General features: G+C 43.7%; 1 protein-coding gene and 1 long non-coding RNA gene across 2 annotated transcripts in view; both read right to left on the bottom strand.

Annotated features, from left to right (window-relative positions):
* Window positions 1-2,062: 2,062 nt before the first annotated feature.
* LOC309569947 lies at window positions 2,063-15,576 on the bottom strand. Its single transcript, XR_014226106.1, has 3 exons — window positions 15,446-15,576; window positions 10,727-10,807; window positions 2,063-2,263 (listed from the first exon to the last, which is right to left on the bottom strand). It is a non-coding gene; the product is annotated as an uncharacterized lncRNA (long non-coding RNA).
* Window positions 15,577-16,529: 953 nt separating this feature from the next.
* The window catches only part of LOC309569102 (high affinity immunoglobulin gamma Fc receptor I-like), a gene marked incomplete at its 3' end in the record, with an annotated part of 68,490 nt that continues 67,966 nt past the window's right edge, over window positions 16,530-17,053 (bottom strand). The window contains exon 7 of the mRNA XM_082274866.1: window positions 16,530-16,870. Coding sequence (XP_082130992.1) covers window positions 16,530-16,870 — 341 coding nt within the window. The remainder of the gene's footprint in view (window positions 16,871-17,053) is intronic.

Here is a 17,053-nt window from a genome sequence, read left to right as displayed (position 1 = left end):
TTTGGATGGTCTACACTTAGAGGCGCCTCTGTCTTCTCTGACTGGATGAGGTGGAGAGGCAAGACGGTGATGTCATGATCTCCACCTTCTCCAATCAGAAAATGCTTTGTCTAGGCTCCCTGTGGTGATTGTCTTATATTGGGTTCAATAAGAGAGAAGAGGAGCTGTTCCTGGGCAAACACTTGGACCTGTAGCATTAAGGGTCTTTTCACCTGTAGCACTTAAAGGAATATTTTATTTGTTAGAAAATGCTGAGAAAACTGCAAGATGTTCTGTCGATGGTGACCAGGCTAGGCAAACGACCCGCTGTGGTTACTGTGCAGCAGGGAAGCCACTTGGAAGACTGCAGTAATCACTGTAGTAGCTACTATAGTGATTCTCCGCTTTCACAGGGGTGTCGCTGGTATGGATAATGAATACTTATACATATAACATGCACTAACCGGCCACTTTATTAGGTACACCTGTTCAATTGCTTGGTAACACAAATTGCTAATCAGCCAATCATATGGAAGCAACTCAATGCTTTTAGGCATCTAGACGTGGTGAAGACGACTTGCTGAAGTTCAAACCGAGCATCCGAATGGGGAAGAAAGAGGATTTAAGTGACTTTGAACTTGGCATGGTTGTTGGTGCCAGATGGACTGGTCTGAGTATTTCAAAAACTGCCGATCTACTGGGATTTTCACGCACAACCATCTCTCTGGTTTACAGAGAATGGTCTGAAAAAGAGAAAATATCCAGTGAGCGACAGTTGTGTGGATGAAAATGCCTTGTTGATGTCAGAGGTCAGAAGAGAATGGTTCCAGATGATAGAAAGGCAGCAGTAACTGAAATCGTTACATCCAAGGTATGCAGAATACTATCTCTGAACACACAACACATCGAACCTTGAAGCAAATGGACAACAGCAGCAGAAGACCACACTGGGTGCTACTCCTGTCAGCTAAGAACAGGAAACTGAGGAATCAGAATGGGGAAGAAAGCAGATTTAAGTGACTTTGAACGTGGCATGGTTGTTGGTGTCAGATGGGCTGGTCTGAGTATTTCAAAAACTGCTGATCTACTGGGTATTTCATGCACAACCATCTCTCGGGTTTAGAGAGAATAGTTCAAAAAGAGAAAATATCCAGCGAGAGGCAGTTGTGTGGATGAAAATGACTTGTTACAACCAAGGTATGCAGAATACAATCTCAGAATGCTCAACATATCGAACCTTGAAGCCGAAGATCACACCAGGTGCAACTCCTGTCAGCTAAGAACAAGAAACTGAGGCTATAATTCACACAGGATCACCAAAATTGTTCAATAGAAGATTGGAAAAATGTTGCCTGGTCTGATGAGTCTCAATTTCAGCTGCGACATTCAGATGGTAGGGTCAGAATTTGGTGTAAACAACATGAAAGCATGGATCCATCCTGCCTTGTGTTCAGGCTGGTGGTGGTGGTGTAATGGTGTGGGTGATATTTTCTTGGCACTCTTTGGGCCCCTTAGTACCAATTGAAATGCCACGGCCTACCTGAGTATTGTTGCTGACCATGTCCATCCATTTATGACTGCAGTGTCCCCATCTTCTGATGGCTCCTTCCAGCAGGATAATGCTCCATGTCAAAAAGCTCCAATCATCTCACCACAGGTTTCTTCAACATGACAATGAGGTCACTGTACTCCAATGGCCTCCGCACTCACCAGATCCGGTCACTGTACTCCAATGGCCTCCACACTCACCAGATCCGGTCACTGTACTCCAATGGCCTCCACACTCACCAGATCCGGTCACTGTACTCCAATGGCCTCCACACTCACCAGATCTGGTCACTGTGCTCCAATGGCCTCCACACTCACCAGATCCGGTCACTGTACTCCAATGGCCTCCACACTCACCAGATCTCATCCAATAGAACACCTTTGGGATGTGGTGGAATTGCAGATTTGCATCATGGACGTGCAGCCGACAAATCTGCAACAACTGCGTGATGCTATCATGTCACTATAGACCAAAACCTCTGAGGAATGTTTCCAACACCTTGTTGAATCTAGGTCATGGAAGAATTAAGGCAGTTCTGAAAGCAAAACGGGGTCCAACCCGGTACTAATAAAGTGGCCGGTGAGTGTAACTAAGCAATACAAACCATTCAGTTCAGCGTTAATATATTGGACCCCAGGGGAGAGTTCTTCAGGATTAGTAGTTCTGATAAATGGTGTCAGGTTCATCAGCAGGTTGTCTACTTGATCTGGGCTTCACAGTAGCGTAGGTGACATTCTAACAAATAAACACATCAAACAATGAATCCAAAAATCCGAAAATTACAAATCAGCAAAGACAAGCAATTTTTAATTTTTAAATGATGTTTCAGTTGTTTGTTATAAATGCCTATGACTTAAAACAGTCTGTTTTTGCACAGCCTTTGTTTGGTTTTCTCAATGAACCCCGAGCTATCTAACAACTTGACTCTAAAAAGTGAGACATGTCTTCTGGGTCTACAGTAGTTATGAGTTGAAGCTCCTCACTCTTGAGTTCCGCTTAGCTCCCTAATCTTTACAAATCAAAACACAAGATTCCTGCTTTAGGACTTTTGTGCCCATGTTTCCCATCAGATGAAGGTTAGTGTCCCCTACATAGACAATGTGGGCTATGTGGGACTTTAAGTGAGACACCGGCAGGTATGCCCAGCGTCTCCATCCCTATATCGGAAAAAACAAATTGAAAAGGATTAAAAGAGGTGCATGGAAGCCAGCCAGCCCCCAGTCTGATGTACTCACCCTCCAGTCTGCCACTAACCAAGTAGACCTGTCTCCATATAAATAAAGAACAGGGGTTTAGTTGGCACGCATTTGCAAACGCATGTGTAAGCTGCAGAGCCACGACACGGCACCCTGTTTTATCTGCAGTCCCTAACACTTTTAAATTTGAGTGAGCACATGGCTGCTAATGGGTGGATAGGAGGCAGGTGGGAGGGAGAAGCCCAAACTTCCCCCAACCCACCTCCATCCATGACTGGTCTAGTATCTCAATGCTCTAATAGCAATGTTCTTAAGATGGTACAAACTGAAAACGACCAGCTGAGAAGCATACACCTCCACCCCTTGGTGGATGCAGTGTAAAACACAGATTGGGACTTTATATGAGGCAATTTGCCTGTATAGCTCAATGCCTCCATCCCTAATTTCATAAAGTATTTGGGACTTTACATGAGACAAGCAGGTCATGCTATGGTCTCCATCCCTGTATATGAAAAAACTGGGGTCAAATTAGACTGCATCCACCAAAAACGCACGAAAATCGCACGGTGGGACTTTAAATGAAGACTTTAAATGAAGCACCAGCCTGTAGGCGAGGTGCCTCCATCCCTGGTTACATAGACAATGTGGCATTTCACTGTAATGTGGCATTACAGTGACATTACACTGCATCCGCCAAGGGATTGGAGGTGTATGCTTCTCAGCTGGTCGTTTTCAGTTTGTACCATGTTAAGAACATTGCTATTAGAGCATTGAGATACTATACCAGTCGTGGATGGAGGTGGGTTGGGGGAGGTTTGGGCTGCTCCCTCCCACCTGCTTCCTATCCACCCATTATCAGCCATGTGCTTCCATTGTGGAGACACTCAAATTTAAAAGTGTTAGGGACTGCAGGTAAAACAGGGTGCCGTGTCGTGGCTCTGCAGCTTACACATGCGTTTGCAAATGCGTGCCAACTAAACCCCTGTTCATTATTTATATCATGAGACAGGTCTACTTGGTTGGCGGCAGACTGGAGGGTGAGTACATCAGACTGGGGGCTTCCATGCACCTCTTTTAATCCTTTTCAATTCGAGCTATACAGGCAAATTGCCTCATATAAAGTCCCAATCTGTGTTTTACACTGCATCCACCAAGGGGTTGGAGGTGTATGCTTCTTAGCTGGTCGTTTTCAGTTTGTACCATCTTAAGAACATTGCTATTAGAGCATTGAGATACTAGACCAGTCATGGATGAACTTTACGACTCACTTGTTGGTTTCCCAGTGCATCCTGGAAAATCCCATACCTGTCATACTTCCAAAACAAAGTGAAGTTAAAGCTGAATAAAAGCCCCTCAAAAGCTTCAGGTGTTGCGTTGTCATAGACTTCTATAGAGGCTTTGGAGATGCTTTGAAGCACCAAGAAAGCAACATAGGGGGATAATTGAAGTGAAGCAAAGGCAAGCTACAGTAAGACAATGTGTAAACAAAACTGTAAGGTAACCATTTTATTTAGTGACAGGCACTTTGATTGGCATTCAGAGTGCTTTATAAAAGCGTGTCCAATGCCACATTTTGAGGCAAGTGTAAACAAACTTTTAAGGGTTAGTTCACTTTATAGGCCAATTTTCAAAAAATTGCACCATGCATTCCAGCATCCCCAGCACAGTACATACCACTCTGCCACGATTTAAGTAGTTGTCTGAAATACCTCCTTAGTAGCTGATTTCCATCTGTCCTACCTTAGTATGAGCTGGACGTTAAAAGTACATCCCTTGTGGCCACTGGGGCGCATTCCAACAGAGCACATGCACAGTGGCTGAGCTATACAGCTACAGAGGGAGCACACTGTTTGAAAAAAAAACAGAGAGGCCACTGGGGGCGTAACATCCAACCCAGCTACTAAGGGGGGGTAAGCTACTAAGGAGTTTTTTTATGACAGCCCGTGCATGGTCTATGTGACGGGAGTCACTTTGGTTGGGGGGCCTGTGGAACCCAGCTTACCTTAGAGAGGTTGGGAAATCCCTATCTCAGCCCCCTAGGCCCCTCTTATGTGTAAGTCACCCTGTGTCTATTAGGGAAACAGGGTGACCAAGGAAATTATGGACTTCATGAATACTGGGAATATGGTTTGGATTACTTCAAATGGGACAGTAATATTTATCAACAATATCAAGAAATATGAAGATTGTATCCCACTTTACACTGTGAGACCTATAGCATGTTGCCATGAAGTCTGTGACTCCTAAATAATCAAAGCAATGCTTAGATGTGTATTCCATGTACTTCAATGTAGGAGACGGACAGACTTCTACTGGGATCTCTTGCTATTGTCTGTATAATAAGGTGTTCTGTGTTTATACTTAGGATAATGTGTAATTGTGTATTTGTTTTAGCCTTGTTGCCGGTATTCTGGTCTTCCAGGCTGGTTAATTAGCATGTTAATGATAACCTTGTCTAGATGGGATTAGCCATGAGTCAGCTGCACCTCGTTATCTAACCATTGTGTGAGGTTTTGGGTAAATATTCGGGTCATTGTTCATGTAGTGACTGACATACTTCTCATATAGATATACTTATATATATGCTTATAAGTATATATACTTATACGTGTATAAAAAGTCTGTTTCTTGTTCAATAAAGGAGTTAGATGTTTTCAGACACATATAAGCTAAGTTTAGGCTAGTTTTGTATGGGGGTGGCTGGAATATCTATCTATGTTCAAGACTGTAGGAAGCCGTATACTGACGGAAGCCCACAAACACAGTGCGGGTTGGGGTTCCGTTACAGTCTTTATGTATGAAGAGGGACTGGAGTAACTATTTAAACAGCAGGGAAGTGATATGTAATGTAGTAGGGATGCTTGAAAGCATAGGGATTTTTTTTAGAAAATGGGCATTAAAGGTGTTATGATGTGTGACACGTGTTAAATGTTTTAATGATAGCCCCACCAGTTGCACATACTTACCTTCCTTTTACTCCTCTGCCACTCAGCTGCCCGGAAGAAGAAAAATACAAAATACTTGAGGCAGCAATTTGGCCAAACTTTTGCAGGCCAACCCATCGGGGTGAGGTGAGGATCTTCAGCCTTCTGTAAGCTCCAAGTTTGCTTCTTTTACTCAATTTTGATGACACGGCAGAGGGGCAGAGAAGCAAAAAAAATAATATATATGTACTGCTGGTGGGGCCACCACTCAAGGGGACTTTACAGGCAGTGTCACAATGAGCAGGACCTCAGCATAGTACATCTCTCTTTCTCTCTATGAGATATCACCTTGTAAGGCCAGAAACGTAAGAAGGCCACCTCTTTAGTTCAGGAAACCTGCAGCTCAGTTGTCTCAGGGCCACGGTGGCCCTATACTGTACAATTGGCTCTAAAACTGGGAGTCTTTTATTTTAATGCATCCAATATTTTCTTAGAATTTAAATCTCTGCCTGGTGACACAGGTCTACATTCTATCTGACCAATTTTGCTGTCTACCCACCTGCCTCAGCCAACATCAATGCTTGTAAGAACACTACTGGGGTTTTAGGTTGGAGACATTAGATAGGGTATTATACTAGTCACCCATGCTTGGCACCTATTTTATTTTACTGGCCAGTAAAGGGACTCTCAATTTGTACCCATTCTTCCCAACCTGCAATCAGACTTGTTGCTGATTCTTAAAAGGTTGGGACAAATGTTTTTCTATGGGCCAGGCACTTTTTAGTTCAAGAGTCAAGTCTGCTATGTCCTCCATCCAATATACCAACCACCTTTTCCCAATACTCACATTTTCCTGGTTTTCATTTGTGGTCAATGGAGCATCTGAAAGATTGAAATGAAAAATGTTATACAATAAATAAAGAATGTATTCTATCTATCTATCTATCTATCTATCTATCTATCTATCTATCTATCTATCTATCTATCTATCTATCTATCTATCTATCTATCTATCTATCTATCTATCTATCTATCTATCTATCTATCTATCTATCTATCTATCTATCTATCTATCTATCTATCCATCTATCCATCTATCTATCCACACTTGTGTATATATATATATATATATATATATATATATATATATATATATATATATATATATATATATATATATATACATAGAAAGTTTACACTGATACAATAACCATTATATGATAGCAGATACTGGTGATGACTGGTTGCTAGATTGGGAAATTAGTCATTTTGGTGTTGCGTCAAAGGCTGGTTTGTCTAAGGTCCTTAGTGGGTCATTTTGAAATGCGTTGATTCAGTCTACTCTACAGGCAATACCCACATTTGAATGCTCTGAATGACAAGACTGAAAAAAGACAGAACTGTACTTTCCATAATGGAAACTATGGGCCAGTGTCCAAGGGCATATGAGGAGAGGACTTTCAAATTTAAATTTTTTCCCTTTAGTTTCACTCTTCTATCAGCCAATGAAAAATTATGGCTAACGATGCAACTATTAACTATGTAGCAAATGAACTGTAAGGTTGACGAGAAGAGTCCATATAAAGGCAGGTGCCTACAAATGGTGCTGCTACTAGAAAGAGATTCTGGGCTGCCTGGGTAGAAAAGGGTTAACGCAAAATGTATGGCTTTCCTGGGTATAGCCCTCCTCCCTGTGACTCATATAAATAGGGGGAAGGTGTGGCTCAGGGGGGGACCGCATGGGAAAAAGTGCAAGAAGTCCACTGAAGAAGATGTAACCACAAGCAATCGGCTACCACACCACATGGGAACCTACCCAATAAGGAGGCTTCTGGATATGGATTACTACCGGAAAGGTATGCCTGGGCAGCCTGGGACTAGTTAGTCATAGTCGGACTGATGTGCACTTTGGACTGTTATGTTGCAGAATTACAAGTTAAGTTGTTGAACATTCAAAAGCCTGGTCTGAAGTGTCTGTAAAAGGGGTGCATGGTGGTACTTGGAGTTTTGAAGAACAGGGCCAGAAATGCACACACAGGGTGAAGTGGAGAACATGCTGTTGCTAATGGCAACAATTGTAAGGGAATGATATGACAGCCAGACAGCCGGAGCATGGTAATGGCAGGGGTGACAAGTTCTCAGCGTAGAAAAGTGGGGCCAGTTCCAAGATCCACTCCCTATCAGTCGGTGCTCAAGCAAACCAGGACCCAACACGCGTGGTGGAGACCATAGGAACCTACCTGCAGGTACAGTAGGCATTAAGCAAGACAAGTCGTGCATGCAGTGGGGTTCATTCAAGTACATTACAGAAGCACAAGCTGGGAATGAGGTGAAAGAAAGGCTGAACTGGTAAAATGGGACATTTGCTCAGTGGTATCTCCTTCAAAGTAGACTCCCTAGGTCTCATGTACACTGGGTTTTTAACTCCGGGGACATGGGGCTCTGTTTCACGGCAGGAGGAGGGCACAGATGTCTTCTCCACTCCTGCTGCTGACACTAAGGGAGTCTGACAGCTGCTGAGGCTGGATGGGGCCGTGTGGTGCACCCAGCAGTACTGCTATTTGCCACAGTGTGCCCAGGGATGAAAGCCTGGAATGTAGACTTCTTTCGTTCTGGCCATTCGACCCTTAGCGCATACTACCTTAACAGTACATACCGCTCATCGACTTTGACAAGCTGCCAGCAGTGGGGCGGAACGGGACACCTGTGCTCTCTGCCCACAGCTAAATGCTGGAGCCCCATGCCTGGGCATAATGCTGAATGTGAGTGGGACCCCACAGTCTGAGAAACATGAATCCATAGAGCATGGAAGAGTTGGCCTTTAAATCAGTTTTTATAGCAAGAGGTCCACTCCCTGCAACTTCTTCCCTTCCATGAAACATCAAAACCGTGACTTACAATTGACAGTCTTCATGAAATGATGGAAATATGAAAACAAATATATATATACAAGGTACTTACTTTGTGACATAGGGAACCTGGCGAGGACAGAGTAGGAGATCTCAGGTTCTACATTACAGTTGCTGGATGAAGTGGGCTCTTCTAAGATACAGATAGGGAAGGCAATACTTAATGCAAACATCATAAAACTGAACATCCAAACCAAATCCCCCACCCTGTACTAGACACTATCTGTTTACAGCTCTGTATTTGATCAAAATATGAAACATCAAATTTAAATGAGATAGTCATAACTAAAAGGCCTCATGCACATTGAAGGTTATAAAAACGCCAGTAGCGTTAGCTGTAGAAAGCTGTAGCTGTACAATGAGTTTTGCAGTAGCGTTTTACAGTGTTTTTTAGCTGTAGCCTCTTTTAGCTTTTTTTTGTTAGCAAAACTATACTCCTGTAGCACCCTCCTAGGTAGGTGCTAGTGAGAGAGTATAGTTTTTGGCTCCACTGCCCTACTGACACCATCCACTGCTCTACTGACACCATCCACTGCCCTACTGACACCATCCACTGCTCTACTGACACCGTCCACTGCTCTACTGATACTGTCTGCTGTCCTACTGATACTGTCTACTGTCCTACTGATACCATCTACTGCCCTACTGACACCGTCCATTTCTCTACTGACACAATCCTATGCCCTACTAATACCATCCACTGACTGACACCATACACTGTCCTAGTGACACTAACCTCTGCTCTACTGACACCATCCACTGCTCTACTGACACTGTCCACTGCTCTACTGACACCATCCACTGCTCTACTGACAGACTGTTAGACAGAGATTCTGGGCTGCCTGGATAGTAAAGGGTTAACGCAAAATGTATGGCTTTCCTGGGTATAGCCCTCCTCCCTGTGACTCATATAAATAGGGGCAAGGTGTGGCTCAGGGGGGGGACCGCATGGGAAAAAGTGCAAGAAGTCCACTGGAGAAGATGTAACCACAAGCAATCTGCTACCACAGCACATGGGAACCTACCCAATAAGGAGGCTTCTGGATATGGATTACTACTGGGAAAGGTATGCCTGGGCAGCCTGGGGCTAGTTAGTCATAGTCGAAATGATGTGCACTTTGGACTGTAATGTTGCAGAATTACAAGTAAAGTTGTTGAACATTCAAAAGCCTGGTCTGAAGTGTTTGTAAAAGGGGTGCATGGTGGTACATGGAGTTTTGGAGAACAGGGCCTGAAATACACACGGGGTGAAGTGGAGAACATGCTGTTTCTAATGGCAACAATTGTAAGGGAATGATATGACAGCCAGACAGCCGAAGCATGGTAATGGCAGGGGTGACAAGTTCTCAGCATAGAAAAGTGGGGCCAGTTCCCAGATCCACTCCCTAGCAGTCGGTGCTCAAGCAAACCAGGACCGAACACGCGTGATGGAGACCCTAGGAACCTAGCTGCAGGTACAGTATGCATTAAGCAAGACAAGTCGTGCATACAGTGGGGTTCATTCAAGTACATTACAGAACCACAAGCTGTGAATGAGGTGAAAGAAAGGCTGAACTGGTGAAATGGGACATTTGCTCAGTGGTATCTCCTTCAAAGTAGACTCCCTAGGTCTCATGTACACTGGGTGTTTAACTCCGGGGACATGGGGCTCTGTTTCACCGCAGGAGGAGGGCACAGATGTCTTCTCCACTCCTGCTGCTGACACTAAGGGAGTCTGACAGCTGCTGAGGCTGGATGGGGCCATGTGGTGCACCCAGCAGTACTGCTATTTGCCACAATGTGTCCAGGGATGAAAGCCTGGAATGTAGACTTCTTTCGTTCTGGGCATTCGACCCTGGGCGCATACTACCTTAACAGTTCATACCGCTCATCGACTTTGACAGGCTGCCAGCAGCGGGGCGGAACGGGACACCTGTGCTCTCTGCTCACAGCTAAATGCTGGAGCCCCATGCCTGGGCATGATGGTGAATGTGAGTGGGACCCCACAGTCTGAGAAACATGAATCCATAGAGCATGGAAGAGTTGGCCTTTAAGTCAGTTTTCATAGCAAGAGGTCCACTCCCTGCAACTTCTTCCCTTCCATGAAAAATCAAAACCGTGACTTACAATTGACAGTCTTCATGAAATGATGGAAATATAAAAACAAATATATATATACAAGGTACTTACTTTGTGACATAGGGAACATGGCGAGAACAGAGTAGGAGATCTCAGGTTCTACATTACAGTTGCTGGATGAAGTGGGCTCTTCTAAGATACAGATAGGGAAGGCAATACTTAATGCAAACATCATAAAACTGAACATCCAAACCAAATCCCCCACCCTGTACTAGACACTATCTGTTTACAGCTCTGTATTTGATCAAAATATGGAACATCAAATTTAAATGAGATAGTCATAACTAAAAGGCCTCATGCACATTGAACGTTATAAAAACGCCAGTAGCGTTAGCTGTAGAAAGCTGTAGAATGAGTTTTGCAGTAGCGTTTTACAGTGTTTTTTAGCTGTAGCCTCTTTTAGCTTTTTTTGTTAGCAAAACTATACTCCTGTAGCACCCTCCTAGGTAGGTGCTAGTGAGAGAGTATAGTTTTTGGCTCCACTGCCCTACTGACTCCATCCACTGCCCTACTGACACCGTCCACTGCCCTTCTGACACCGTCCGCTACTCTACTGACACCGTCCACTGCTCTGCTGATACTGTCTACTGTCCTACTGATACCATCTACTGCCCTACTGACACCGTCCACTGCCCTTCTGACACCGTCCACTGCTCTACTGACACCGTCCACTGCTCTACTGATACTGTCTACTGTCCTACTGATACCATCTACTGCCCTACTGACACCGTCCACTGCTCTACTGACACTGTCCACTGCTCTACTGATTCTGTCTACTGTCCTACTGATACCATCTACTGCCCTACTGACACCGTCCACTGCTCTACTGACACAGTCCACTGCTCTACTGATTCTGTCTACTGTCCTACTGATACCATCTACTGCCCTACTGACACCGTCCACTGCTCTACTGACACCGTCCACTTCCCTACTTATACTGTCTACTGTCCTACTGATACCATCCACTGCTCTACTGACACCGTCCACTGCTCTACTGACACCGTCCACTGCTCTACTGATACTATCTACTGTCCTACTGATACCATCTACTGCCCTACTGACACCGTCCACTGCCCTACTGACACCGTCCACTGCTCTACTGACACCATCCACTGCTCTACTGACACCGTCCACTGCTCTACTGACTGACACCATCCACTGCCTTGCTAATACTAACCTCTGTCCTATTGACACCATCCACTGCCCTACTGACACCATCCACTGCCCTACTGACACTGTCCACTGTCCTACTAACACCGTCCACTGCTCTACTGACACCGCCCACTGCTCTACTGACACCGTCCTCTGCCCTACTGACACCATCCACTGCTCTACTGACACCGTCCACTGCTCTACTGACACTGCCCACTGCTCTACTGACACCGTCCACTGCTCTACTGACACTGTGCACTACCCAACTGACTCTGTCCACACCGTCCACTGCCTTACCTTCACTGTCCACTGTTCTACTGAATAACACTGCCCACTTGCAAGGTAGGCTAGTTTATATTTTTACAGCAACATTTGTTTTATTATATTTTTCTAATTTCATAAAAAAAAAAAAAAAAAAGTGGCACGAACCCTGGTGATCTTTGATCACTTTCATGTTGTGCAGGTATATCATCACCTCTCAAAGGTTGCCTACCCCTGTTTTACACTATATCGCTTGGTAAAAGCGCTTGCTGCGTCGCCCCATGTAGGTAATTCAGTAAACTCAGAGGGGCCGGGCCAGGTAGCAGGGGCCTATCCAGGCCTGTCCCGGGCCCCCTGAGTTTCAGGTTTCACCTACACTAGGTGATGGGGCAAGCACCCAGTGGAAGCGGCGGGTGGTAGTGGGGGCACCAAATCAGCCTTTGCATCTGGACCCACAAGCTACGCCTCTGGGTTTGTGGAATTCCTGATTGGTTTGCTGGACCTCCTGCGAACCAAACCCAGCCAGGTTTGCTCATCCCTACTCATCACTCATCATGTGAATCTTGCTATGAGGCTGGATTTGCAACAAACTGAGGATCAATTTACACACCTCTGTCTTCACTTTATATTCAATAAATTACTCATTATTCTGTGATTCCATACTACCCTGATATCTAGTAAGTGACTTAACTCATCTAAAGTCCCACAACTACTGTTTTTCTTTTTGCATGTTTATTATGGATGGAGGTTAAGTCACTGCCTATACTCCAGATCATGTCCTTTTCCTTGTTAGTATTAATTGGGAGGAAGACACCCGGGCCTCCCATGATCTGCTGTATCGCTAGTAGGAATATACAACACATTGCTCCTTCCTCTTCTTTTGTTAAATACCATATTATATTTTTGGCTACTTATTACATATTTTTTCTTTATTACATATCTTTTGACACATCCATAAGTTGTATTTTGACAACCATCAACACAGGGAGGCCTTTTATCCCTCCTTAGCCTGCTAATTCCCGGGGTTGCGATGCAATGGCAATGACACACCCTCCCCCCACCCCGTCTCTGTAACCCATCCGGGATGTGGGTGGGGTGTGGTCGCATGCTGCATTGGCACCATGTCCCGTTGCCTCACCCGCGATCTTCCTGGGTAACCTGGGTCCCTGGCCGGGGCAACCCTTACCATCTCTCTGATACCTCAGTTGGGCTGGTGTGTCTCATCTCCGGCGCAGCGCGCCGGATATGAGATCATTCCTCCCTGACCCATATATTTGCATCCACATGGCGTTGGCGGGATTCTGCCCTGGTCAGTGGGGTGTTTGAGTTGAGGGAGGCCAGGACGCGATCTGTTCTTTTTTTCTCAGCTGGTTGGCTTCCATCTGCTTTCATCTGTGCAGTTTTTTCACTACTTTACCCAGCCCTCGGTAAGATGTCACATGATAAACTTCTAGCACTTTTTAACTGTGTAATTTTCACTTTTGGGCACTTGGTATGGGTTCTATAATTTCTTTTTTTCTTGAGGTTTATCTTGCCTCATTTTCATCTATACTTTGGCACTTCCCATTCATTCTATTCTTACCTAATATACTTTGGGTGTCCATACATATATTTTTTCTACACAGTGGAAGATCCCCTGGATCCCCTGGTTTCAACACACATTACCACATTCCTTTCCACTTGATTACATATATTTTTGCATATATTTACACAATATATTTATCCAATATATGTTTTCTCAGATCATTTGGTCACGATGTGTGTTCACAATTTCTGGAAACCTTTGTGGTGGCCAGATTTGCCCCCCCCCCGTGGGGCTACTCTACCTACCCCCCATCCCCCCCCCCCTCCGTATTGACCTTGGCCAATACCCGCCTTAGCTCCGGGTTAGACAGTTGCTATTGGGGTGGCCTCCTTTCCTCCCAGAGTCATTGGGTTACCTTAGTAAGTAGCTAAATCCTATATTTATATTTTTGGAGCAATCTGTTATTTTCATTTTATGTGTATGAGATTTTTGCATTCTAATATTAGTCTACATTTACAGATATAATTTTTAATTAATTCCTGATGAGTGCACGAAACGCGTAGAGCTCATAAGATATGAAGACATGCCATTTGGAGACTGACTATATGTTGTTTATGATTTGATGTGATATGATATACAGATCTACACAGACTTTTTTGCTGTTCATTTGGGCCCAATTTGGTTCATGGCGGAGGAGGGGGGTTTGGTTTTTGCATTTTAATGTATGTGTGTGTCTTGTTAGTTGTTTTTTGGTACCTTTTAATGTTCTTACATCATGCTAGAACCCTCTTGGGTTTTTGGGTTTTGTATGTTTGATTCTAGATTGCTTCATTAAAATGTACACATCTTATTCCAGTGAGTCTTTGATTATTATTTGATTATGGATTGGGTGGTAAAGAGTAATTAAACCAGTTTCTTTTATTGAGTTTTTCCTCCCGTATTGTTGTACTGGTATACTCCCTCCTCTCCTTGATTACGGCGCTACATGACGCCTTGATATCATTTTTTTTTATATATTTTTTTATGAGGTTTATGTCTTGGAGTGCCTATTAGCAGGGCCAGATTAACGTAGGGGCTATTGGAGCTGCAGCTCCAGGCCCCTACCTTTTATATAGGCCCCGGGTTGGCCATATTCACTGTTACCGCTCTTCTGTCACTTGTAAACACAGAAGTCTGGCTTCTATGCTCGCTTCCCCAGGCAGCACCCTCAGAACCTCCCCACACAGCGCGAAGGCCGGACAAGGAGGGACAGTTGCCGATGCATGGATGTGTTTATGGGCTTCAGAGACAGCATCCCATGTTGAATTAGGCATGCATGGCTGCACCCTTCCTCCTCTGGGTGCATGGCAAGGCACGGCCCTTAAGGCCCTTCAAAATCCTCAGCACCAAGCCCATGATGCTCTTAATCCGGCCCTGCCTATTAGTGAGTTTTCAAGTTATGATTTATATGACAAATTTATTTATTATTATGAAATGTATTTATATGAATTTATTTACTTAATGTCTAGTTCTTGATCTGTGTATGTCTATTTTTATCTGTATTTTATATTATTGTGTCAATTATGAAATATTCAATAAATTACTCATTATTCTGTGATTTCCATACTATCTTGATATCTAGTAAGTGACTTACCTCATCTAAAGTCCCACAACTACTGTTTTTCTTTTTTTGCATGTTTATTAGGGATGGAGGTTAAGTCACTGCCTATACTCCAGATCATGTCCTCCTAAAACTAGCTTTTTCAGACGAAAGGTATGCAATGGTATCCTTTGTATTTATCTCAGCACGGGTTTTATTAAATAATTACACAATAATTAGGAAGTAGAATTACCTGTTGTTGGTTTATGTGTTTTAACAGAGCAATGTTTTCTGCAAATGAAGAGGGTCACCAGGATGGCAACAAGGAGGAGTAACAATCCTAGAGCCAGCAGAAGAAGAATTATGAGGAGCTCTCCGGTTTCAGTGTCTGTAGGGAGACAACACTCATCACTGTCTACTCTTCATCATTGGTAAATTTAGGGTAGCAGCAGCTATGTAACCAACCAATGGTGACTGTAAAGGCGGTAACAACTTAATTTTTCCTAGGTCTTTAAAGAGAATAGATGGACACAATTTAAGGTTGGAGGAAAGCAGGTTTTATCTAAAATTGTGGATGGGGTTCTGTGCAATCAGAGCAGAAAAAACATGGAACTCCCTTCCCCAGGTATTAGAACCAGCTGGGAGTACCGACAATTTAAAAAAAAAAATCTACATGTCTTCATTAATGAGCTCAATATATTACCAAAAAGATTGGGACACGAACATGAACTATAATGGCATCCCAGTCTTAGTCTGTAGGGTTCAATATTGAGTTGGCCCACCCTTTGCAGCTTTAACAGCTTCAACTCTTCTGGGAAGGCTGTCCACAAGGTTTAGTTGACTGTCTATGGGAATGTTTGACCATTCTTCCTAAAGGGCATTTGTGAGGTCAGGCACTAATGTGGAAAATAATTTATCCCAGAGGTGTTCTATCGGGTTGAGGTTAGGACTCAGTGTAGGCCAGTCATGTTCCTTCACCCCAAACTTGCTCATCCATGTTGTTATGGACCTGTCAACAAAACTGACTTCCCCCCATCTTAACACATTATGGTTCATCTGTTAGGGTATTGAAAACTATCCGGATTCCCAAGGAGAAGACTTAGGTCCGGGGAATATCATTACAACCCTGGTTTTATTGGTTTCTATTTTTACTTGAAAGTATGTAATATTATCTACAGATATCCCTTATTTACCAATATACTGCATTGGACGATGAGCTTTGTCAGAAATTTAACTTCTTGTGCTGCTTCAAAGAATGGCTCATACCTCCTTCTACCCACAACAGATTTGGCCAACCATATAAATAATTCATTTTAGTACATCCAAGCATGTTTTGCTTATAGATGGTAAGCACAGCATGTACATAGTAAACTGCTATTGAGGCCGCCATTTAAAAATACATTTTGATCACCTTGTTCGTCTATGGTTAATTCCCCACTCCTTTTTTTCACACTGTTGCTTGAAGTTGTTACTTCACAATAATATTTCCCAGAATGGTCCACCTGAGACGATGGGATTACATACTGGTGGAATGAATTGAATTCCTGAATTTTCTGTCCATTCTTGTAGAAAGCGAACTGCAGTTCAATGTCATTTCTCATTGCAATTGTATTACATGTTAGGATTGTTTGATTGTCCACGTCTAGGACCTTCTCAATTTCTGGCTGGGAGAAGAGCTCTGTATAGGAAATTAATATACCTGTAAGCATATCACTCAGGATCAGTATATAGAATTATGTGTAGCACTGCTCCCTTGAGGACTGCCAGATTTCACACTTAAGGGCCCCCCTGAGTTACCATTAGCAACCTTGACATGCACAGTCTCTCACTTTTCCTGCTTGGCTCGTCCAACATTCAGTCC

Source organism: Pelophylax lessonae, assembly GCF_965119305.1.
Source record: "Pelophylax lessonae genome assembly, chromosome: 13".
NCBI lineage: Eukaryota > Metazoa > Chordata > Amphibia > Anura > Ranidae > Pelophylax > Pelophylax lessonae.
This window is presented reverse-complemented; position numbering and strand designations above follow the sequence as displayed.